Raw genomic sequence first — 26,009 nt, forward strand, 5'->3', positions numbered from 1 at the left:
AACCTAAAAGCCTCAAACAACCAAACAATCTCACCAGCTTCACCAAGAGCCTCACAGTTCAGCATCTTCTTCCATAACAACCAAGAGCCTCCAGTCTTCCATAACCAAAACTAAGAGCCACAGTCTTCCATAACCAAAACTAAGAACCACAGTCTTCCATAATCAAAACTATGAACCTCACAGCCTTCCATATCCAAAACTAAGAGCCTCACAGTCTTCAGCAACAACCTAAACTAAGAGCTCCACAGCCTTCAACAACAACCAAAATTAAGAGCCTCGCAGTCTTCACCGACAACCAAGATTAAGAGCCTCAGTGTCTTCACCGACAACCAAGATTTAGAGCCTCAGTGTCTTCAACAACAACCAAAACTAAGAGCCTCAGTGTCTTCAACAACAACCAAAACTAAGAGCCTCAGTGTCTTCAACAACAACCAAAGCTAAGAGCCTCAGTGTCTTCAACAACCAAAACAAGCAACAACAAAGAAGCTTCAACATCAAAGCTAAGAGCTCCACAGTCTTCAACATCCAAAGCTAAGAGCTCAACATCCAAAGCTAAGAGCTCCACAGTCTTCAACATCCAAAGCTAAGAGCTCCACAGCAACATCCAAAGCTAAGAGCTCCACAGTCTTCAACATCCAAAGCTAAGAGCTCCACAGTCTTCAACATCCAAAGCTAAGAGCTCCACAGTCTTCAACATCCAAAGCTAAGAGCTCCACAGTCTTCAACATCCAAAGCTAAGAGCTCTTCAACATCCAAAGCAACTCAAAACATCCAAAGAGCCTCCACAGTCTTCAGCAACCAAAGCTAAGAGCTCTTCAACATCAAAGCTAAGAGCTCCTTCAACATCAGTCAAGAGCTTCAGCAACATCAAAACTAAGAGCTCCACAGTCTTCAACAACCAAAGAGAGCCTCACAGTCTTCAACAACAAAAACTAAGAGCCTCAGTCTTCAACAAGAGCAAAGAGTCTTCAACAACAACCAGAACTAAGAGCCTCACAGTCTTCAACAACCAGAACTAAGAGCCTCACAGTCTTCAACAACAACCAGAACTAAGAGCCTCACAGTCTTCAACAACAACCAGAACTAAGAGCCTCACAGTCTTCAACAACCAGAACTAAGAGCCTCACAGTCTTCAAGCAACCAAAGAGCCTCACAGTCTTCAACAACAACCAAAAGAGCCTCACAGTCTTCAACAACAACCAGAACTAAGAGCCTCACAGTCTTCAACAACAACCAGAACTAAGAGCCTCACAGTCTTCAACAACAACCAGAACTAAGAGCCTCACAGTCTTCAACAACAACCAGAACTAAGAGCCTCACAGTCTTCAACAACAACCAGAACTAAGAGCCTCACACTCTTCAGCAACAACCAAAGAGCCTCACACTCTTCAACAACAACCAGAACTAAGAGCAAGTCTTCAACAACAACCAGAACTAAGAGCCTCAAGTCTTCAGCAACCAGAACTAAGAGCCTCACAGTCTTCAACAACAACCAGAACTAAGAGCCTCACAGTCTTCAAGCAACAACCAGAACTAAGAGCCTCAAGTCTTCAAGTCAACAACCAAAACTAAGAGCCTTCAACAACAACCAGAACTCTTCAACAACAACCAGAAACTAAGATCCTCACAGTCTTCAACAACAACAAAACTAAGAGCCTCACACTCTTCAATAACAACCAGAAATAAGAGCCAAAAACAACCAGAACAAAGAGCCTCAGCAACAACAAACAAAACTAAGAGCCTCACAGTCTTCAACAACCAGAACAAAGAGCCTCAATAACCAAAACTAAGAGCCTCACAGTCTTCAACAACCAGAACTTCAATAACCAAAACTAAAGAGCCTCACAGTCTTCAACAACAGCAAAACTAAGAGCCTCAAGTCTTCAACCAAAACTAAGCCTCACAAAACTCTTCACAGTCTTCAACCAACCAAAACTAAGCCTCACACTCTCAATAAAAACAAAAACTAACAACCTCACAGTCTTCAAAAACAACCAAAACTAATACTCTCACAGTCTTCAACAGCACCCAAAACTAACAGCCTCACAGTCTTCAACAGCACCCAAAACTAACAGCCTTACAGTCTTCAACAATAACCAAAACTAAGTCTTCAGCACCCAAAACTAACAGCACACTAACAGTCTCACAGTCTTTACCAAACCCAAATCTTCTTCAATAGCACCAAAACTAAAGCACTCAAAGTCTTCAACAGCACCCAAAACTAACAGCCTCATCTTCAACAGCACCCAACCAGCACCCAAAACTAACAGCCTCACAGTCTTCAACAACAACCAAAACTAACAGCCTCACAGTCTTCAACAACAACAAAAACAGAGCCTCACAGTCTTCAACAACCAAAACAAAGAGCAGCAACAACCAAAACAGAGCCTCTTCAACAACCAAAACAAGCCTCAACAACAACCAAAACTCTTCAACAACCAAAACCCAAGAGCAGTCTTCAACAACAACAAACAAGAGCCTCACAGTCTTCAACAACAACCAACAGCCTCACAGTCTTCAACAACAACCAAACCCAAGCCTCACAGTCTTCAACAACAACCAAACCTAAGAGCCTCACAGTCTTCAACAACCACCAAAGCGAAGAGCCTCACAGTCTTCAACAACAACCAAACCCAAGAGCCTCACAGTCTTCAACAACAACCAAACCTAAGAGCCTCACAGTCTTCAACAACAACCAAACCTAAGAGCCTCACAGTCTTCAACAACAACCAAACATTAAGAGCCTCACAGTCTTCAACAACCACCAAACCTAAGAGCCTTACAGTCTTCAAAAACAACCAAACCTAAGAGCCTCACAGTCCTCAACAACCAAACCTAAGAGCCTCACAGTCCTCAACAACCAAACCTAAGCCTCACAGTCCTCAACAACCAAACCTAAAAGCCTCATGGTCAACAACAACCAAACCTAAGAATCAACCAAACCTAAGAATCTCTGTCTTCTTCCATAACAAGAGCCTCACAGTCTTCCATAACCAAACTTTAGAGCCTCCGAGTTTTCCAGTTTCTTCCATAATCAAAACTAAGAGCCTCATTCAACAACAACCAGAACGAAGAGCCTCTCAGTCTTCAAAACAACCAAAAATAAGAACAGTCTTCAACAACAACAAAACTAAGAGCCTCAGTCTTCAACAACCAAAACTAAGAGCCTCATAGCCTCACAGTCTTCAACAGCCAAAACAACTCAGAACGAAAACTAAGAGCCTCACAGTCTTCAACAACAGCCAAAACTAAGAGCCTCACAGTCTTCAACAACCAGAACTAAGCCTCATTCTTTAATAACCAAAACTATGAACCTCACAGTCTTCAACAACCAGAACTAAGCCTCATTCTTTAATAACCAAAACTATGAACCTCACAGTCTTCAACAACAACCAAAACTATGAACCTCACAGTCTTCAACAACCAAAACTAGGAGCCTCACAGTCTTCAACAACAACCAAAACGAAGAGCCTCACAGTCTTCAACAACAACCAAAACGAAGAGCCTCACAGTCTTCAACAACAACAAAACGAAGAGCCAAAACGAAGAGCCTCACAGTCTTCAACAACAACCAAAGAGCCTCACAGTCTTCAACAACAACAAAAGTCTAAGAGCCTCAGAGTCTTCAACAACAAAACTAGTCAACAACAAAACGAAGAGCCTCAGTCTTCAACAACAACCAAAACGAAGAGCCTCACAGTCTTCAACAACCACCAAAACGAAGAGCCTCACAGTCTTCAACAACAACCAAAACGAAGAGCAAAACAACCAAAACGAAGAGCCTCACAGTCTTCAACAACAACCAAAACGAAGAGCCTCTTCAACAACCACAACAACAACCAAAACGAAGAGCCTCATTCTTCAACAACAACCAAAACGAAGAGCCTCACAGTCTTCAATAACAACCAAAACTAAGAACCTTCAACAACAACCAAAAACGTCTTCTTCAACAACAACCAAAACGAAGAGCCTCACAGTCTTCAACAACAACCAAAACTAAGAGCCTCACAGTCTTCAACAACAACAAAACTAAGAGCCTCAGTCAGTCTTCAAAACAAGAGCCTCAAAAGCCAAACTAAGAGCCTCCTCAACAGTCTTCAACAACAAAACAAAACTAACAACCAGAACTAAGCCTCAACAACCAAAACTATGAACCTCACAGTCTTCAACAACCAACCAAAACTAAGAGCCTCACAGTCTTCAACAACCAAAACTAAGAACCTCACAACAACAACCAAAACTAAACAGTCTTCAACAACAAGAAAACTAAGCCTCAGAACCTCACAGTCTTCAACAACCAAAACTAACCAAAACGAAGAGCCTCACAGTCTTCAACAACAACCAAAACGAAGAGCCTCACAGTCTTCAACAACCAAAACCAACAAAAACGAAAAACAAGAGCCTCACAGTCTTCAACAACAACAACAACAACAACCAAAACGAAGAGCCTCACAGTCTTCAACAACCAAAACGAAGAGCCTCACAGTCTTCAACAACAACCAAAACGAAGAGCCTCACAGTCTTCAACAACAACCAAAACGAAGAGCCTCACAGTCTTCAACAACAACCAAAACGAAGAGCCTCACAGTCTTCAACAACCAAAGCAAAACGAAGAGCCTCACAGTCTTCAACAACAACCAAAACTAAGAGCCTCACAGTCTTCAACAACAACAACAACAAAAACTAAGAGCCTCAGAGTCTTCAACAACCAAAACTAGGAGCCTCACAGTCTTCAACAACAGCCAAAACTAAGAGCCTCACAGTCTTCAACAACAGCCAAAACAAAGAGCCTCACAGTCTTCAACAACAGCCAAAACTAAAAACGAGCCTCACAGTCTTCAACAACTAAAAACAGCCTCTCAAGTCTTCAACTACTAAAACAGCCTCACAGTCTTCAACAACTAAAAACAAGCCTCACAGTCTTCAGTCTTCTTCAAACAACCAAAACTAAGAGCCTCAAAGTCTTCAACAACAACCAAAACCAAAACTTTAACGAGAGCCTCACAGTCTTCAACAACAACCAAAACTATGAACCTCACAGTCTTCAATAACAACAAAACTAAAAGCCTCAGTCTTCAGCAAGAACCAAAACTATGTCCTCAGTCTTCAACAACAACAAAACTAAGAGCCAAGAGCCTGTCAGTCTTCAATAACAACCAAAACTAAGAGCCTTGCAGTCTTCAACAACTGAAAACAACCAAAACGAAGAGCCTCACAGTCTTCAACAACAACCAAAACGAAACTAAGAGCCTTGCAGTCTTCAACAAACCAAAACGAAGAAATTAAGAGCCTCACAGTCTTCAACAACAACGAAAACTAAGAGCCTCACAGTCTTCAACAACAACCAAACCTCAAGCAACAACAAAGTCTTCAACAAAACCAAACAACAAAAAGAAGAGCCTCACAGTCTTCAACAACCAAAACCTAAGAGCCTCACAGTCTTCAACAACAATCAAACCTAAGAATCTTCTTCAACAACAATCAAAACCTAGTCTTCAACAACAACAAAACAATCCTCACAGTCTTCAACAACCAAACAAGAGCCTCACAGTCTCACAACAACCAAAACGAAGAGCCTCTCTTCAATAACAACAAAACTAAGAGCCTCACAGTCTTCAGCAACAACCAAAACGAAGAGCCTCATAGTATTCTTTAACAACAAGAACTAAGAGCCTCACAGTCTTCAACTACAACTGAAACTAAGCCTCAGAGCCTCAACAGTCTTCCATAACCAAAACTAAGAACCAACAAAACAAGTCTCCTCAACTCCAACCATCAAAACTAATCAAACAACTAAGAACCTCACATTCTACAACAACAGCAACTAAGCCTCAGTCTTCAACAACCACCAAAACAAAGAGCCCAGTCTTCAACAACCAAGAGCCTCACAGTCTTCAACAACAACCAAAACTAAGAGCTATGAACCTCACAGTCTTCAACAACAAAACAACAACCAAAACTATCAAAGCCTCACAGTCTTCAACAACAACCAAAATTAAGAACCTCACAGTCTTCAACAACAAAAAAAGCTTCAACCGACAACCTAAGATTTAGAAAACTATTAACCTCAGTAAGAACCTCACAGTCTTCAACAACCAAAACTATGAACCTCACTGTCTTCAACAACTAAAAATATGAACCTCAACAACCAAAACTATGAACCAAGATTTAGAGCCTCAGTGTCTTCAACAGCACAAAACTAAGAACCTCACAGTCTTCAACAACCAAAACTAAAATCTCAGTCTTCAAAACAAAGAACGAAGCCTCACAGTCTTCAACAACAACCAAAAACTCAAGTCTTCAACAGTCCTCACAAACAACCAAAAACAACAACCAGAACGAAGAGCCTCACAACAACAAGAACGAAGAGCCTCACAGTCTTCAACAACAAAAGAACTAAGAGCCTCACAGTCTTCAAACGAGAACTAAGAGCCTCACAGTCTTCAACAACCAGAACTAAGAGCCTCCAGTCAGTCTTCAACAACCAAAACAGTCTTCAAGAACTAAGCCTCCACAGTCTTCAACATCCAAAACTAAGAGCCTCACAGTCTTCACAGTCACTTCAACAACCAAAACTAAGAGCCTCACAGTCTTCAACATCCAAAACTAAGAGCTCCACAGTCTTCAACATCCAAAACTAAGAGCCTCACAGTCTTCAACAACCAAAATTAAGAGCCTCACAGTCTTCAACAACCAAAATTAAGAGCCTCACAGTCTTCAACAACCAAAATTAAGAGCCTCACAGTCTTCAACAACCAAAATTAAGAGCCTCACAGTCTTCAACAACCAAAATTAAGATCTAAGTCTTCAACAACCAAAATTAAGAGCCAGTCTTCAACAACAGTCTTCAACAACCAAAATTAAGAGCCTCTTCAACAACCAAAATTAAGTCTTAAGAGCAACTTCAACAACCAAAATTAAGAGCAAAAACCAAAATTAAGAGCCTCAGTCTTCAACAACCAAAATTAAGAGCCTCACAGTCTTCAACAACCAAAATTAAGAGCCTCACAGTCTTCAACAACCAAAATTAAGAGCCTCACAGTCGTCAACAACCAAAATTAAGAGCCTCACAGTCGTCAACAACCAAAATTAAGAGCCTCACAGTCGTCAACAAAAATTAAGAGCCAAAATTAAGAGCCTCACAGTCGTCAACAACCAAAATTAAGAGCCTCAGTCCAACAACCAAAATTAAGAGCCTCACAGTCGTCAACAACCAAAATTAAGAGCCTCACAGTCGTCAACAACCAAAATTAAGAGCCTCACAGTCTTCAACAACCAAAATTAAGAGCCTCACAGTCTTCAACAACCAAAATTAAGAGCCTCACAGTCTTCAACAACCAGAACTAAGGGCCTCACAGTCTTCAACAACCAAAATTAAGAGCCTCACAGTCTTCAACAACCCAAATTAAGAGCCTCACAGTCTTCAACAACCAAAATTAAGAGCCTCACAGTCTTCAACAACCAGAACTAAGGGCCTCACAGTCTTCAACAACCAGAACTAAGAGCCTCGCAGTCTTCAACAACCTAAACTAAGAGCCTTACAGTCTTCATCAACAACCAAAACTAAGAGCCCCTCAATCTACAACAAACAAAACTAAGAGCCTCACAGTCTTCAACAACAACCAAAACTAAGCCTCAGTCTTCAACAACCACCAAAACTCAGTCAAGAACTAAAACTAACGATAACAACACTTCCCAATTAAACTACAAAGTAGTTCAAACAGTGCCTATTGAATCAAGACTTAACAATTAAATTAGTATTTGAACACTACTCACATTGTTACTAAGAATTTGTATCACATCCAACAATAGTATAAAAATCATAATACCTGACACAAAGTTAACTTCTTACAGTTATATTCACATCAAGTCCAAGTTTTATGATATTTAAATATAAGGCATCTGAACTTTTTCAAAATTGTTTATAACCACTATGGCATGACAATGTTAACGACAATGGTAGCTCTACCAAAGACTGGACATCACAAAAACTAAAGACATCACAACAAACTAAGGAGACTTTCAAAAATATTTTTAATTGTAACTCATTTAGTTTGCAAGCTTGCCATGTGTTGACATGCATAAAGGTTTGTTACCAGTCTCCTTAGCTTGCCGTGGTATGCATCACACTTCATGAAGCTACCTGAACTACTTCGTTTAGCACTGCTCTGTACCAACTGAAAACACAGTTCACTATAAACACCGCAAGTTTAATACACAACCTTTGAAAGCTTTATTACATTAGCATACTGCTCTTTAGTGTGGTATTAAATGACACCAGCTGATGTCAGAGGCCCAAGGGAAGTACGCATGCCAGTCAACTCAAAGAGGAAGAACGTAAGAGTTATCAGTTGAATGGATATGCCCGTCCCACAGGGTTATGTACAGCAAGGGTTTTGGGGGGTGGGGGTCACTTGAAAATGCACAGTTCATTTACGAAAATGTTGAACCTAGGCTAAACGCCAAACTGAAAGTAATAAAAAATTATGACCTAAAACTTACTGAAATTTACACAGTAATAATTCACTATGATAACTAGGATATCTCTAAGGTAAGCTTCAAGAACTTATACTCCTTTGTTGAGCATTAAGCAATGTCTGCTTGAAACTTCACAGATGAAAATCTATTGTAAGCACGATGAATATTCATTGAAAAGTTCCGGAAATACAAAAATTCTTGTTAGTTTTGATGGAATCTGTAAGAAAAAAAAATTCAATTAACGATATAGACTCTCCATAAGTGTTCAAGCATACTATTCTTAAATTTCACAATCTACCACTGTACTAAGGGCAAACAATGTGGCCTACTAAATGCAAAAAATTTTATGAAGTTTCTTGGATAGTCAAGCAAGCCAAAAAATGAATATCGTAACCACTGTCAAAAGTATAAATTAGTACCTTTCACCATTACCTGCCAATAAAAGCAACTAGTATTGAATGGTTCTTTGCAAATTATTTGGCTGTCTCCTTAGTTTTGGTTCATTTCTGCTTGTGTTCAGAAGCTTTGACCTTTCTGATTTTAAAATTTGTGCAAAATTTTTAAATGAGATACCATAAGCCACGTTCACAACTCAAGGTTAACGCATCCTCTAACAATTATTTCATCGTCCAACTGCGTGGTTTTCCTCCTGTTACATCTTTCAGACCTACCTACTCATTTTCTTTTCCAGCGCTGAATGACCTTATAGGTCCCAGTACTAGGCCTTTGGCCTAAACTCCATATTCCATTCCCTTCAACCCAATCCTGCTTCATCCAAAATTTAAAAATTTAAGCTAAAACCAGTACCTTACGAAATGAAATCTCGTAATTAAATAGACCAGCAGTTCACAAGTTAGAATTACGAGTATGATTTAGTACCATTGCTACTACCTTACCTCTCACTAAATGCATCCAGTGAAAAACTCAGAATTTGCTTGCTGCTTCATCTTCAGCCCAAGATTGTTGCTTTGCAAGTACCATGGGGACTAACAGATTTTCTTCAGCTTGAGATCTGGTGGAGGTTTCCAGCTTAATGCAGTTTCAGACAGTCCTGTTTACTTTAAAATACTATCTGAACCTAGAACGGAAAAGTTGTATTTAGAAAAACTGCTACTCAGTGAGAAATGTAACCCATAAAACCCATGAAATTTCAAAGAACCTTTTAAAGATACGCTCTTACTTCTACGGTTGACAATGAGAAGAAAATCCTTGATATTGAATGCTCTATATTATTACTGCTGCAGCTCTTAATGTACAAGGTTACTTGAAAATTGCTGTTCGTGAACAGTCACTTCAGTATGGTTATTTAATCACTTCATACTTAAGGTTTCTTCTAGTAAAAGTTAACTATCTTTCATCAACGTGGACTAAGGGCAAAATTGGATGAATGAATAAAATTTAAAGAGCCCCCCCTAGCACTATGTAACACGAGTCGTCGGGCACAAAATTTGTGAAAATTACTACATGAGATTTCATTCACCAGCTTAAAAAACTTTTAGCATTTGTATACAATCACTAATTCATACATTAGAAACTTGAAACTGAAATTGTTAAAACATCTCAACATTCTTCAAGAATCAAAATACTGACTAGGAATATGTCTGCATCACAAAACTGATTTTCAGTCTATCGAATCTCCGCTGTTAGCCACTATACTTTGAACAATGAGACTGCCCACTGAGAAACTTAGGAGGCCGGCTACCTTCTGAAACAATGGGTTTGGCCATTGTACATAGTGACAACTCATTTTTTTCCCTCCTGTTTGGCAGACGACTCAATTTATGTAGCTTTCTGTGCTTATATTCTTACTTTGGCTATGAGGGGAAGAGACTTCTTTTCTGCAGTTTCCCAAAAATGATTCTCATACCCTTGAATGTTCAACTACATAAATGGTTTACCACTGAGCGGAATCTTTTGAATTGTTACCTTTTTTTAACCAAACAAAATGGGTTCCATCACAACCATAATCAAAGTTGCAGAAAACCCACTTTTGACCTTAAACCTCTCGAACCAGTTGATGCATTATGTTACTTCTACCGCAATGTCTTATTCTGCAAAATCTGATTTGAAGTCGCATACTAGATCTAAGTTTGAACTATAGTATCAACTTTTATATACAGTTCTGTGCAATCTACTTTACCTTTTATCTAGTCTCTAAACGACAGTATACTAATCTTCCTATCTGGATGTACAGTGCAATATAGAGCTTGATCTAGTCAACGTTCGTGTATTTCATTTCATCCCTTTCTTTGAACAATTTTTGTACAGCGGAACAGATGGGTGGTTAACCTAAATTTCTGGAATTGCAGTATCAGTTTCTCAGTGGTATGTGAATAGCTTTGAGGTCATATTCCCTTTCACTTCAGTATTAGATCTTAAGCAAGCTTGTGTCACTCTTACCAACCAAAGGCAAATATTCTACAGGCTTTAATTTCTCCCAGTGCAGATTTTTTAGTCCTACGACGTGAATAAGTCTTCAGCTAATATATTTCATATGTCCCAATTTATCAAAGTAAAAAATCAGATATAACCAGCTCCTCAATCATGCATACTTCTTCAATATACTTAAATATTCCACTTTAATTAAAACGTTATCTGTATGCTTGCATTCAAGTCAAGTTATTGCATTTAGGGTGGAAAAACTATATGGTATACTGAAAAAGCAGGGACACTAAGGTATTATTGAAAAGAGAATTCCTAAGCACTTGACAGGCTGTAAGTTAAAATCAGCGGCAGTAAAAGCGTACTCTGATCAAGCTTTGGCATGGGTGAGAAGTAAACTTAAAATCCCTTAACTGTCGTGAATATTTTTAAATTGTCTGCCTTTAATTTCTTAAATTTTTAAAGGTACCATCGTAATAACATTCCACACCTTTCAGGATTGCAGTTGACTAACGCAACAACAGTTCTTACCTGTCTCATGAGGCACCAGGTTAAACCTAAATTCAGTAGCTTCGTTATCCAAACCGGTCTACTTTGTCACTTAACCAGTGCAATCTCCAGTCGAACAGTTTCAAACTGCAGTACTCTAATTGCTTCATTCTCATAGACAAGCAAACCCCAACCTGGAAAAGTTAAAGTTAGTATTTTTGTCAAGCTTTCAGAGCAGAAGACTGAAATAAATACAAAAGTTCTCAATGTCAGACTGGTAAATTTCACAGTAAAATAGAGGCCAAAACAATCCTTATCCTCTTTATATAAGAAAAAACAGCCCAATACTGTGAACTTGCCAAACAAATTTTAGGTTACATTTTAATAAAAAAAATATGACATACAAAACCAATTTCTGCAGAATACTAAATTATGTTGATATTTTCAGTTTACTGCCACTACCCCTTGCTCCTGTCAAATATTAACCAACTTCACCTTCAAATATAATAGAAGTTACTTCCAGACCATTCCTTACATTAGCAGCACTACTGGACACCACACCCATCAAATGCATTTCATGTAACTGCCTTTCTTGAAACCCTTCCTGGTTTAAGTGGCAAGACCAAACATACATTTTGTCTTAGCAAACCTAAAATCAATGAACCTTTGATATGAAAGTACCGCTAAAAACATGTCGTAAGAGACTTAATGCTCCCAACTTCGTACCATTAATATTTAACAGACACGTACATTTACGAAACACAAAAGGCAAAAAATACACAATCCGAAATCATTACAAAAATCACACCTATATTTAAGTATATAACTGAGCTGTGTAATGACATTACAACGACAATTATGGATTAAAGACTTAAAATCAGACCCAGAAGTACGTTAATCCATTAAACCATAACTGGGCAGGTTAGTTTTAATGATTTACAAAAAGAGCAATAAAAAAAAATACTTTACCAAGTTACTAAGCCCTCAGCTTCTGACACATTCATGGCATCGATCTGCAGAACTGGAATTACTTTATTAATGAGAAAACTAAATACTAACCATGAAGGTTTTAAGCAAATTAAACTTCGGATTTGTAGGGAATCAGAACACCACAAACTGGAGAAAAAAGGAAGCGTATGTACATTTGTCTAATTCATTACCTACAAAAACATTACGTTATGCACAGGGGGTAAACTTTTCTTTATTACTTCTATTTTGCTAGGATACCTTAACCATGTTTTAACACTTGCAATAGCTGTGACTAAACGCCCGAAGACTTCCGAGGATCAAAACGGATGTGCAGTTACACCGTTAACTATCCACTTAGAAATCATTTCAAAACTACTAACTATACAAGTAACCACCATTAGTGAAATTTCATTCACTTTTCATGATCATATGCAACTGGGGCTTTAATTTATGGAATATGAAATGCCTTACTCATCTTGTCACGAACTAAGTTATTTCTTGAACGCCGTTACGAAATCTGAGAACACTGACCTAGGTCTGACACAGAAATAAGGACTTACATGCACGAGGCTATAGACAACTGAACACGTTTTCGAGTGATGCTTTCATTTAGCATATTCAAACTTAATGGTACAACTGCCAGCTCCTGCAGCGCCAACTAACAGTACCAAGGAGCAGCAAAATGGCACATGCAACTTGCCACCAGCCTACAGATTACAGTCAACAGCTGTTATGAGCATTTATAGAAAAATCCAGGGTGGCCATGAATGTTTCCATATTTCAAGACTCAGATGACCAACAAATTTTCAATAAGCCGTTGCCAAAATTACCAAACGAGTACAAAAAATATTCACTCATGAGCCACAAAATTTGAATCCTTGCAGCCTATTAAGAGACTATATTAAATAAATCCACTACACTAACAGGATATTTTTCAATCTTCAGACTCCCAACATTAAATTTTTTTAAAGGCAGAGTAACCTGAAATATCTGATAGCTAGCTAACAAGAACATACAAGCGTAAAAACCTAAACTGTCAAACACTTACCATCGTCAACACTGCTGTTCAGTTGCTTGAAGACAATGACAAATATTTACCTTAAATATACCAAATGAAAATTAACCTGTGATATTGCAAATTATTTCCGGACCACTAACTGAGCCTAAGCAACATGCAGCAGTATTTGACAGCAGTTTACAGCAGTTTACAGAATACACAACTAAAGTGATTTCTATACTATCTCTCGTAGCCAGAAATTATGGTAAAATACAAAATTTTTACAATATGCCACTAACAACTTAAAATCTCCGTACAAATGGATTTTCATGTTTAAAACCCGAAATTACATTACCCTACCGTCACCTCAAGAACAACTAAATTCTACCACTACCCAAAACAACCAAAACGCAGCCCAAAATGCAGTGACTATAGTTCTCTTAAAAAGCCGCAAAACATTTGAACCAACACAGACATAAGCTATAAAAAATGGAAAGACTGTGCGTGCTCGTTTGGTGGGGGGGGGGGTTTGGCAGTAGATCAGTATTCTAAGATCTTTACAATAATTATTTCTACAGAATGATGCAAAATACAACGACCCTTGAGGATTTTGCAGCCCAGACAGGCCTAAACACATGATGCTACAGAAGGCAAATGGGTTCATGTTCACCACATACTGTTTGTAATGGATTCATGAACAGTAGATTCCTGTCATGCTATTTAAAACCTAAAACAAGCTAGTTAAAACCTTCCTAGTAAACAGACTAGATTCCTGTCGCGTAATAAGCATGCTAGTTAAAACCTTCCTAGTAAACAGTCTAGATTCCTGTCGCGTAATAAGCATGCTAGTTAAAACCTTCCTAGTAAACTGACTAGATTCCTGTCGTGTAACAAGCATGCTAGTTAAAACCTTCCTAGTAAACTGACTAGATTCCTGTCGCGTAACAAGCATGCTAGTTAAAACCTTCCTAGTAAACAGACTAGATTCCTGTCGCATAATAAGCATGTCGTAACAAAAACCTTCCTAAAACAGCATGCTAGTTAAAACCTTCCTAGTAAACAGACTAGATTCCTGTCGCGTAACAAGCATGCTAGTTAAAACCTTCCTAGTAAACAGACAAGCCATTCTGAAGTGGAGAGAACGTTGCTATGCAGAATCTAAATGCAGCAATCAAATCATGCTGGACAAACTTTACACTTAAAAAACCATGTGCAGGAACAAAACAGCCAGCAAGACTTCGAAGTTACAATCAAACTGAAAATTGGTAAAACCGGTAGTAAAATTCCAAAGTTCAAAATCCAGTGGAATAAATAATGCAGATCTAAAACCTTCATAGACAAAGTTCATTGTGATTGTCAGACAAGCAATGCACACTCTCTCTAATGGATGGTTTGCAATTAGGAAATGCATGGTCACTTCAATGCTACACGACGGCAGTTCTAACAAATCTGGACAAAAAAAGTGCTTTCCTGAGTCAGTTTTTAGTTAATATACATCAGCAGAAACAGCTAAAACGGAATGTGAAACGGCAATCACTAACATTTGGCTCGCTAAGAAAAATGGTTACCATCCAATTACACAACGAAAACAGAATAGCATTAGCATTCCTGATTCTCATTAAGTCCAATAAAAGATCTGTGCGGAAATAAGCTATCGATAACCATCTCTCTACAGATGCAATATCACGAGATAAGACTTTAGGTAGCTTTACACTACAGTACAGTTTTAACGGTTAAACGCTTTCTAGATGAAGCCAGTTTTAGTGATCTAAGATTTTAATCCCAATAATGCAATATTTTAATTTCGATAATGCAATATTAAGTAGATTGCAAGTCTTGGGAAAGGCCAAACAGGCTTCGAAATTACTCTAATTTTTTGCAAGTTCAGGATTTACATTTCCAGTGACAAAGTATTACCAGTTACGTACGCTACCGGGAGTGCTTATATAGAGTCATGATCTCTCGCCAGGTTACAGAATTACGATACCAAGTATATAACAGACTTTATACCAAGTACATAAGTTGTAAATCAACTCGGTGGTGGTTTTATGATGTGAAATTATATGGCAATCAGTATACCACCACTCGAAAACATGACCACCTCACAGCCATTACATTAGGTGTCGTAAGTTCATATAGTCTCCGCCAAGATCTTTGTCTCCTTCGGGAACCAGACTCGCGTGAACGTCGAAAGTCCTAGCGGGTAACACACTTATATCAAGCAGTATTTCTGCGATAGAATTACAAATGCCACAGCAAAAAGAACTCCAATATCGAGAAATATCAGAAAAATACCCAGGTAAATTTTTACTCGAACCCATAACTGCATTCCCGAGTTAAGTGATTTTCTAGTTTTAAATGTGCGTAAAAAGTTTCTTTAGCAAAGTAGTTTTATGAGTTATTGGATGCCCTCTCAGATCCTACAATTACTGGGGACAATAGTCGGAAAGCGGGGTTTTAGAGTGAGTAAAAAAAAAAATCTACAAGCGTGACCGTGATAATTCCAAGAGGTCCAGGTAGGCAACAATCGTCGGTAATCATCCAAAGGTAAATTTGAGCAGACTTTAGTAGTTTATTCTCGGGTGAATGTCCAGAAGAACTCCGCATGCATAAAGTACCAAAATTAAAAGTAAAATGTAATATTTTTCATATTTAAAGCGTTTTAGACCACTTCTTATGATGAGTAAACACCCACAATTTTGCCATATTAGCTATGGAGGGGTTGGGGGACAGGTCTGTTTCTAACCCACCAAGTCAAAAATCGAAAATCATTCGATGGGGAACTAGTTTTTCTGAGAAACATTACACTCTTTCTGAGAAACATTAGCCTCATAGTAAAACCTCATTTTCGAATTAACTCCAGTAAGATCAAGTACACGAAGTGCGGTAAATTTACAGTTTCGGTCAAATTCACATTTCCGATATAAAATTACATTTTCCCAGATAGCTTAAATAGTGTACTTTCAACGAATCTGACCTTTATTTCTACCGCAAATGATTAGATTTAAGAGATACATGGCCGCCATGGGTACCGCTCTCACAATGCGTTTTTCAGTGGTGCAACGCCGCTACGCGGCTTATGCACATTTTAAATGATTGTTGTTTAATATCGTATGTTCTGGCAATCATTTGCGGTAATATTGCGCTTTGTGCGCTTATTCAAGAATATAAAGGGGTTACAGGGAACGAAATTTTACCCCTAACGTCTAGTTACAGTTTCACACTATGAAATTCACGGCCGAAACTGCAATGTTACCCTTTTCGTTAACCACAGTTTTCACTTACCTTAAATAGATGGTAGTACTAAATGTTCACGAAGAAAAGTATTCACAACCTGTGGAGTTCCATTGTAATGTCCATGGAAACGACCAATAAAAGATCTCAAAAAATAAGACAGAGAACACCCACTGCAGACGTCACGACGGAATCCATAGCAGTCAACTGATTAAACGCACTTTTGTAGAAAGCCAGCTTATTCCAAAATCGCAGTTAATTGGATATTCTTGAAACAAAGCAACCAATCAGGTTTCAGCATTTGTTTGCCGTACTTATAATTCATAACGAAAAACAAAAGACGATTAGGCATTTTTACCCACAATACATTGACAAAAACAAAAACGCATCAGCAGAAAAACTCAGTGACATGGCAGCATAAACGCATCCTTGCGATAACAACAAGGCACAATATTCATCGGCAAATATCTCCGTAACTCTTAATTTGCGGAAGATGCGAACGTAAAGTATTTCGTATGAATCATGACAAAAATATATGATAGCAAAAGTAAAAAAATATTAGATATCCGAATTTGACCGAAACTGTAATAATACTGGTTTTAAAGGGGCTTTACTGGATGTAGACAAACGACTTAGAAAATTTTTTAGAGGATGCCGATTAGATAATCATTAATATCTCGGATATGGTGAATCTCTTCAAAAAGTGTTCAGAGACAGTTATTATTTTATATTGTGAAAATTATAGTGTGACCTATTTTCTTATATCTCACCACAATTTGTTCTGGACATTGACCCTGTTCTTACTACAATACACTGACAATTAGAAGTTAAAATTTAAGGAACAGTTTCTAGCAATTTCACATTACTTCTCTTTTCCTCGCGTATTTGCCCTTTTATTCTTTCGTTTATTAACTCCCTAATATCAGCTCCAAAATTCAGCCCCAAAATTAAGTATACACAACTCTAAACTCAAAGTGTGGCATTTGACATTCCTATGTACAATAAAAGCATATGTACTTTATCTTTTCTGTATTAGTTTCCCTTCATACACCCCTTCCACAAAATTACCACGTTAAATTTATATTTTTGCTAGCCTAGTGAGAAAATCAGCAACCCCGCCCCCCTCCATAGCTAATACGGCAAAATTGTAACCAGTAAACACCCCCAAAAATACCAACCTAACGTACCCTAGAGGTGTTTACTGGTTACAACTTTGCCGTATTAGCTATGCTGGGGGGGGGGGGGTTGCTTGCCGCGGAATGCCGGCTTAGACCTAACCCGCGTTAGGTAGTTAAGTCGTGTGGTCTTCAAAGGTCAATTACAGTTTAGTTACAGCCGGCCGACAAAATATTACTTTAAATTCTTGTAAAGCAAGTAAAATAACATAGAAAAACGCCAATTGCCACAGTCTAGCTCACCGCGGACATCCGGTTTAGAATTACCCCAAGGTTATGGGATTAGTCTAAAAATCGCAATTTTCTAGCACTAAAAATAATTCCAGGTTATCGTTTGCGGTTACAAAACTTTCCAGCACTTAACAATGGGAAGGTCAACCAAAGGTAGGAGAATAGGGATTTCCTATTTATAACGCATAAACATGTGGCCACAATAACGCGTAAATAGGCCTTGTCCTATTTATAATGCATAATTATGGTCTAATCTCCTTGCTATCTGATGTGAAGTAAACTAACGAAATTTAGAATATAATATGGGATAAATGTAGGTTATGGAGTCTTACCTTTGATACTGTTAATCTTCAAGTTTTAGATTAGAAAAACTAACCTTGGAAAACTTATAACCGAAGCCTCAGGGAAAACAAAAAATAAAAAAACTACGAATTCATGAAACTGCATTATCGAGTTTCCTTACTTACAGAAATTTAAGTTTCCTTACTTACAGAAATTTAATAAAACAGGATGCACATTTGGGAAGCAGACATTCATAGCACTAACAAGACGGCAGCTTCATGATAATAGAATGAACTACACACTTAAGTACAGCACACGCAACGTTCTTAAACACAACATACAGTGTAGAAAAAAAAACTAAAAAAATCCCTATTAGAAAAAAGCAAATCTTGGCTCTCCTTACTCGGTAACGGATAACGACGAAAAGACGGATCACAGAACTTCAGAAGCTCTTGGTCCGTGCACTTCAAGGAAACAAGGAGTCGTGAGTGAGGAAGTGAAATATTTACGGTCCTTTGATTCCTTGTTTTGGTGTCCTTGTACAAGTAGCGCCATCTGTGTTTGCTCACCAGGGTTTTTACAACTTAAGCCAATTCTTAATTGTCTCTCGTACATTTCATTTGTAGAAATAATTTCACTTTCATGGTGTATGTGTGTGTGTGTATGTGTGTGTATATATATATATATGTATATATATATATATATATATATATATATATATATGTATATATGTATATATATATATATATATATATATATATATATATATATATATATATATATATATATATATATATATACACGCGTTAAATAAGTTGTACAAAACGAAAAAAACCATTCCAGATATCACTTGAACCAAATAAATTTGGATACCTACATCATTTGAGGACTCAAATATTATGGACAGACGTGAAATAATTTCGCTAAATTCAATTCGGATCATTTGTATTACGTTTACATAAAGACGATGACGATTATAGGTACTTGAAATAATACGAATGTATACCATAACAATTGTACGTATATATGTATATATATATATATATATATATATATATAATATATATATATATATATATATATATATATATATATATATATATTATATATATAATTGTTATGGTATACATTCACATTATATCAAGGACTTATATCGTCGTCTTTATGTAAACCAAATGCAAATAATCCAAACTGCACTTAGCAAAATTATTTTAACGTCTGTCCATAATATTTGAGTCTGTAAATGATCTAGGTATCAAAAATTATTTTTCGAAAGTGGATATCTGGAATAACATTTCTGGTTTCTCGTTTTGTACAGCTTATTTAACGCGTCAAAGGATATACGAGATCGACAAAAGACTAGAGGCTCACAATGACATTTGTATGAGACCAGAATTCCCTTTAAGCCCACTAGATATCATATTTAGATCAACATAGGTCATTAACTTATTTACTTCACCGTCTGGCGTTGTTAGGTAAAAGGTCGCCTACGCCGATGAACTTTGGTGAAACAATGCAACTGCAACCCAACATTATGGTTACGATTTTTTTAAAAGATTTTTAGACTAATCAACCAAACTGACTTTCAGTAAAAGTATTAACTGTTAATTGCTCTCAATTTGATGATAAATGAGACAAGTTTCAATTGTTCTTTGCAGATAACTTCTGAAATACCTCATCTGTACCTTAATTACATCAAGATATAATAACGTTATTAAATTAGCCTTTTCTCCCAGAGGAACAAAATATGCAGGTTTAAATACAGACTTGCAATGTAGAAAATTTACAAAATGGCCTTGAAATCCATATGAATGTAGCCTTGCCATATATAATTAGAGTGTAAAGACATCTAAAAAATTACATGGGCTGTATTAAGCCTTGCAAAATATACAGCAAGCAAATGCAGGCTTGCAAAATATGTAAGGTAAAAAAGGACATGAAAATAAACAAGATATAACATGCTATTAACCCTTACGAGTTCAGAGTAATTTTGGGAAGCTTTCTAGGTTAGTTTATTACGACTCTCCGATTTCCCAATCAAGAGCTTTTACCTGGCCATATTTTCAGTTCTGTGGCCACAGAGTTAAAAAAAAAAAGGACACACTCTTCCTCTCCACAGGACCGACCTTAGTTCTATTTTCCTATTATCTGGGTCACTGGAGTTTTCCCCCCTCGCAAGAGCATTTTCCTCCTCTCGCAAATAATGACTCACAGGCTCATTAAACATCTCCTCACTTGTTACCCAGAATAGGGCAAAGGACCTCTTCCTTCCTTCACGAGCTTGTTCGTCAGTGGATCGGGTATAAATAACCGAAAGGTTGTAATCATAACGCCCTACTGAAGACAAAATTACATTCTCCGAAACTCGCCTTTTCATAATTACAGGCTGCGTAATTCAAGGCTCTTTCGTGATTCCCGTCACGGTGGTCTATTCCGGAGCTAATTATTTCACGTAGTCATTCATTACACTTCTAAAACGGGGTGGTAAAAACGAGCGGTGGAGAACTGTCAGAATATGGTATATCAGGCTTTACGGGTACGAGTCTCTTTGTCAGAAATCGGCCCCGTAGGGCGGTTACGGTGGGGTATACAGTAGTTGGTCGTGATAAAGATCAGGGGGTTGGGGGTGTTTAGGGTTTTATGTGTCGGGGAGGGGGAAGGAGGGTGGGGGTTAGTGCTTACAAGTTCATTGCCTGTGGCATGTCGACAGTGCTTGCGGGGTCCCCTTGGCCCTCAGCTGCTTGTTGACCCTTCTTGTCACCGTCTTCAAATTCATTTCGTTTCAGCTTTCATTTTCTCCTCAAGAGCGAGCTCCTCTCGGACCAGTTCCGAGAGAGAGTTCCTCGTTGGAGGGGTGGATAGAGCTCTCGGCTAGCACGCTGTTGGCCCAGCGTTCGACTCTCCGACCGGCCAGTGAAGAATTAGAGGAATTTATTTCTGGTGATAGAAATTCATTTCTCGTCATAATGTCGTTCGGATTTCACAATAAACTGTAGGTCCCGTTGCTAGGTAACCAGTTGGTTCTTAGCCACGTAAAATAAACCTAATCCTTCGGGCCAGCCCTAGGAGAGCTGTTAATCAGCTCAGTGGTCTGGTTAAACTAAGGTATACTTACTTTTAGTTCCGAGAGAGTTGCGGAATGGCTCAGTGGTCTGGTTGAATGATTTCAGAATAATAATTGCCGAAATATGGTGGCGGCAAATTACAGTGGGTAAATAACTCGGGTCATTAGCAGAAAAAATTGCACGGATCATTGCAAGTGACTTCGCTCACAAATCACTCTGGTCATGCAACACGCGAGGCTTCGTGGCGAGAATAATTCGGTTGGTAACTCTCCAGCAGGGTTTTATGTATCCACTGAAGCCATTTCTGAACGAAATAACGCACAAGAAAAATGACCACGAAAATGAAAACAGGGATAGGTTCATTAAGCAAGCGTTTGGGTTCATGTTCTCTTTGTATATATGAACATTCAAACACACGCACACATCTTAATTGTATATATCGTATATTTACTTAGTTTTTTCGCAATCCATTCTTCTCTCTCTCTCTCACTTTATTCTCTGTGACTTCCATACTATGTCTGTTTCTCTTTATCTTCTCATTTACAATCTGTTCTTCATCACTTCCTTCCTATACGTTTTTCTGTCTTTTTTGTTCCCTACCTGCTTTTGTCTGTCTGTTTATTCTTCTCCATCCACTAACCTTGCCCTTCTCTCTCTCTCTCTCCTCTCTCTCTCTGTCTCTCTCTCTCTCTCTCTCTCTCTCTCTCTCTCTCTCTCTCTCTCTCTCTCAAGAGAGGGTCTTTTGCCGAGATGTCTCTGCTTTTACCCGTCGTATATATATATATATATATATATATATATATTTTTATATATATATATATATATATCGGTATATCTCCGTTGGAGAATTGTCGCCGAAGGAATTTATATATGATAAATGAATTGGAATCGTACACTTCTCCATCTTTTACCCACTCCTTCGCTCCCATGTCTTCCAGTTTAGTCTCTATTTTATTTATTCCCATTCACACATTTTCTCCATCCCCTTATTATATTTTCATCCATCTCATCCCTTTCATACACTCTTTGTCTGCCAGTCTGTCTTCTGTATTCCACTCCCCCCCCCTCCTCTCTCTCTCTCTCTCTCTCTCTCTCTGCATCTAAATTATGTGCGACATGCCGCGGCAACATGTAACTGGAAGTTGCGACAAGCCACACATCCCTTCAAAACATGGTGAAAACAGGCGACGTTTTGTAAGACTTTCAGAGCACCTGAAGGAGACGCAGACGTAGGTGAGGAGGTCATGTCAGGTGCAACATTCAACAGCGTTCCTCATCCGGGAAGGCCGTAACCCGATTGCGGTAGGTCACATGACTTGGGGAATGTTACAGAGAAACTTTGCGTCAATGTGTTACTTTAGCTCGGTGTAGCTCAATCACGGTAGGTCGTTGTACATGATAGATTAATTAATTAATTAATTAAATGATTATTAATTAGCACCAACAGAACTTGTTTAAGGTAAACGAGAGAATGCAGCTAAGCGTGACTTTCATTTGCCCCCTCGCCCTCAAAAAAAAAAAAGTATTGGTAACTTTTGTGCAAAGTTTGGCGCCCAGTTGTTTAAAAAGCGTTCGTGTTACACACCGTGAACAGAAAGTTGAGCAACAATGTTCTGTGGTGTACTGTTGAATCCTAAAACCAACCTTTTTAATATTCTGTATTAACCTATGTGCTTTACGCCAGTTGCACAATTTTGAATGAAATTACAGACCGAGAGAAAGGTAAGAATCCGAAGATAATTAGGAGCTGGGGATGGAGGTGAGAACAGAGGGAGACAGGACGAGAAGAGTAAATGTGGAGCAACATAGAGAGAGAGAGAGAGAGAGAGAGAGAGAGAGAGAGAGAGAGAGAGAGAGAGAGAGAGAGTGGTTAGCGGCTAGAGAAGAACAAACAAAAAGAAGAAGGTATTTGAAGGGAAAAATATTACTTCATTTCCTTCTTTTGCAAACTTAAATTTCCATGTACTCTAATTCAGGGGAGCTGAATTTCGAAGTAATCTCATTCTGGAGAGTCGAACATAGTTTGCACTTCTCTTCTTTTTTCGTTTCGAAGACCAGACCAGAAGGAAACGAGAGAAAGGCAAAGGAAGGAAGATTGATAATAACTCAGGAAAGGCAGGAGCTGGCAGAACACTGCGAAGGTATATCCTAAAAGATACTGCAGGGAACACATGAAATCGAGAGTCAACCGTGTCCACTGGTCAATCATGGCATACATTTCCAGATTTGGGAACTATCTGCCCGCCTGTGTGTTTTTCAGATTTTTTTTCTTTTAGGGCCAAGTCTGTCATCCCCGAAGAACACAGCTCAAATGAAATATTTTTTTTTCTTACCCGTCTAGGTCTCTTCAAAAAAAAAAAAAAAAGCTTTCTAGTGGCCTACTGCAGTTAGATCTACGACCTGTATTCTGAAACTAATGACTATCACAGATACACATGGAACTACATATTCTCATTTGTCTCTGGATTTTCTCACAATATTTCATCGGTAATGAATGTATTGTGTACAATTAAAGAGGAATTTCAAGATTAACGGTAAAATGTTTATAGCTTTTTTTTATTATTAATTTTATCCTACGTTTTCCTACCTTTCTCTCTGACGTAGTCTCTGAACAGGCGTGATCCAATATATTCCTGCAGAGGAGTTTGTAGAAAAAAGATCCTTTTGTTGCTTTGCATGTAAATCCGGTCAGCTCCTGAAAATATACAAATAAAATCAGCTTATCTTCGCTCATTATTTATATTTTCAAACAATGCACATAAGGGTCAGGTTTATTCATATATATTTTAAAGAAATGTTTATGCAAATAAAGCGAGCGAGAAATATGTTACTAATGTCAGAATCCTATAAAAACACGGTACTAAAAGAGCATAAAAATGAGAAAATAACACGTTATAACATCAACAACAACAACAACAACAACAACACCCCCGTGTCCCCCCATCGGAAATAAGAAAGCCAAAGCTTTCCACTCACGGCGACAGAGAGGGAGAGGAAAGGAGGCGCCCCCACCCCCCACTTGCCATTGATGGGGGCCCAAATCGGGGGCTTTGTGTCCCCCAATATGGGATAATGAATGGACAATACTCGCAGGAAATCCTCAAGTACTCCGTTTCAAAGGTTCCTGTGTTATGTCATTCCCTTGAACAGGATGTTAACCCTTAATGAGCAGCCGAGGAAGGGAAGTCACGCGTTGCCATTTTGGCCGGGGCTAATTCGCTCGAGTCTCGTTCGCAAAGAGAAACTCGCCGTGGGGTAGTGCCGTTGGGAAATGCGGGTTTTCTCTGCGGTATTTTGGCATATTTTATGCCGTTTATATACTTTGAAAATGTGCCTTTCCTTTAGGTGTTTCTACGGAGGATCTTTTCGTCTGAAGGTAACAGCGGAGGTAATGATCGCATCTATATTCTCCTTGTTTCAGTCTTTCAGTTTGGATAGACTCGCTGTCTTCTGAGTTCAAGTGGCAAAGGCTGCTCGAATCAAAGTCAATCATTGCAAGAAGGAAAGGTGTTACTAAACTTCTTTTTTAACAAGTTTCTTAAATTATGAGACGCACACAAAGTAAGGCAGAGAATTCCAAATCCAGGATCATAAAGGCTCTGTGACCAATGAGCGAAGTCACATTCTGGTTATTTTTAACAGAGGAAACTTTGATTAAAGTTTAGCAGATGGAAGAACTTCAGCAGGTATGGAAACTACCAAAGGCGTGGAGCTAATCTCAGAAGCACTATACATATAGCATCTATAGACAACAATCAGCTTCCTTGAGGAAAACTTAATATATAATAAAGTACAAGACGCGGATTTCTCCAGCTATTTTTCACCCTAAAATACCGATGGACCAGAGGGGGCCATCGTGCAAATTTAACTTGTTTATGTTGATGTTCTACAATAATTCCCAAGGTCACGGATATCCACTCCTATCCATGGGATATGATTTTTGTGAATCTAAAACTTCTGTAGTCTTTTGGCTTCCTGAGAAACAGAATAACTTTTCACTGGAATGTCCTCAGTCTTTCTTTTTCTTTTAACGTGCTTTTATTCCCATTTTTGTATGGGGTACAGGAGAGAAAGCCCGTGTTGGCATAAGGACGACCCAATGTAACTTGGGAAGAGGAAGAGACACACCAGAGGCATATGCTTATCGATTTCCTTAAATTCTCTTTCGTATCCCTAAATCTCTTCAGGTTTTTAACTAGAAATCTTAGGCGCTGTCCTGAAATGCTGTAGGGTTTTATCGTGAATTTCATCATGTTTTTTCCTGATTCCAATTTGGGTTTTTCCTCAATTCCCTTAGGTTTTTTTTTCGAAACAAAGAAGGATTTTTCCATTAAATCTCAAAGATTTCTTTGTGAATCCCCTTAAGTATCTCCGGAAATCCCTGAGGTTTCTCTTTGAATACCTTTAGGTTTCTTAGCGAATGTCTTCTTTCTTTGCCATTCCCTACGAGTCATATATATATATATATATATATATATATATATATATATATATATATATATATATATATATATATATATATATATATATATATATATATATATATATATTTCAAGCTTAGTTTAATATCTGCACTCTTGAGTATTGTGAATTAGTCCAGTGCAATAACATAATTGCGTCCGTACAAAAATTTCATTTTATAATCACTCTGAAGCAGAGATATACATGGAGAAATATTAAGCTACAAATGTCATTTAATAACCAATT

The 26,009-nt window shown here is 38.2% G+C and overlaps 1 protein-coding gene and 1 long non-coding RNA gene across 2 annotated transcripts; one reads left to right on the forward strand and one right to left on the reverse strand.

Annotated features, from left to right (window-relative positions):
• Positions 1-3,366: 3,366 nt before the first annotated feature.
• On the forward strand, positions 3,367-3,915 carry LOC136827814 (putative uncharacterized protein DDB_G0285119). Its single transcript, XM_067085274.1, has one exon. The coding sequence runs from the start codon at positions 3,367-3,369 to the stop codon at positions 3,913-3,915; it is 549 nt and encodes a 182-aa protein (XP_066941375.1).
• Positions 3,916-7,185: 3,270 nt separating this feature from the next.
• Positions 7,186-18,645, reverse strand: LOC136827675 (uncharacterized). Its single transcript, XR_010849835.1, has 4 exons — positions 18,447-18,645; positions 11,392-11,543; positions 9,375-9,556; positions 7,186-8,695 (listed from the first exon to the last, which is right to left on the reverse strand). It is a non-coding gene; the product is annotated as an uncharacterized lncRNA (long non-coding RNA).
• Positions 18,646-26,009: the final 7,364 nt, after the last annotated feature.

Source organism: Macrobrachium rosenbergii, chromosome 42 (genome assembly GCF_040412425.1).
Source record: "Macrobrachium rosenbergii isolate ZJJX-2024 chromosome 42, ASM4041242v1, whole genome shotgun sequence".
NCBI classification, from domain to species: Eukaryota; Metazoa; Arthropoda; class Malacostraca; order Decapoda; family Palaemonidae; genus Macrobrachium; species Macrobrachium rosenbergii.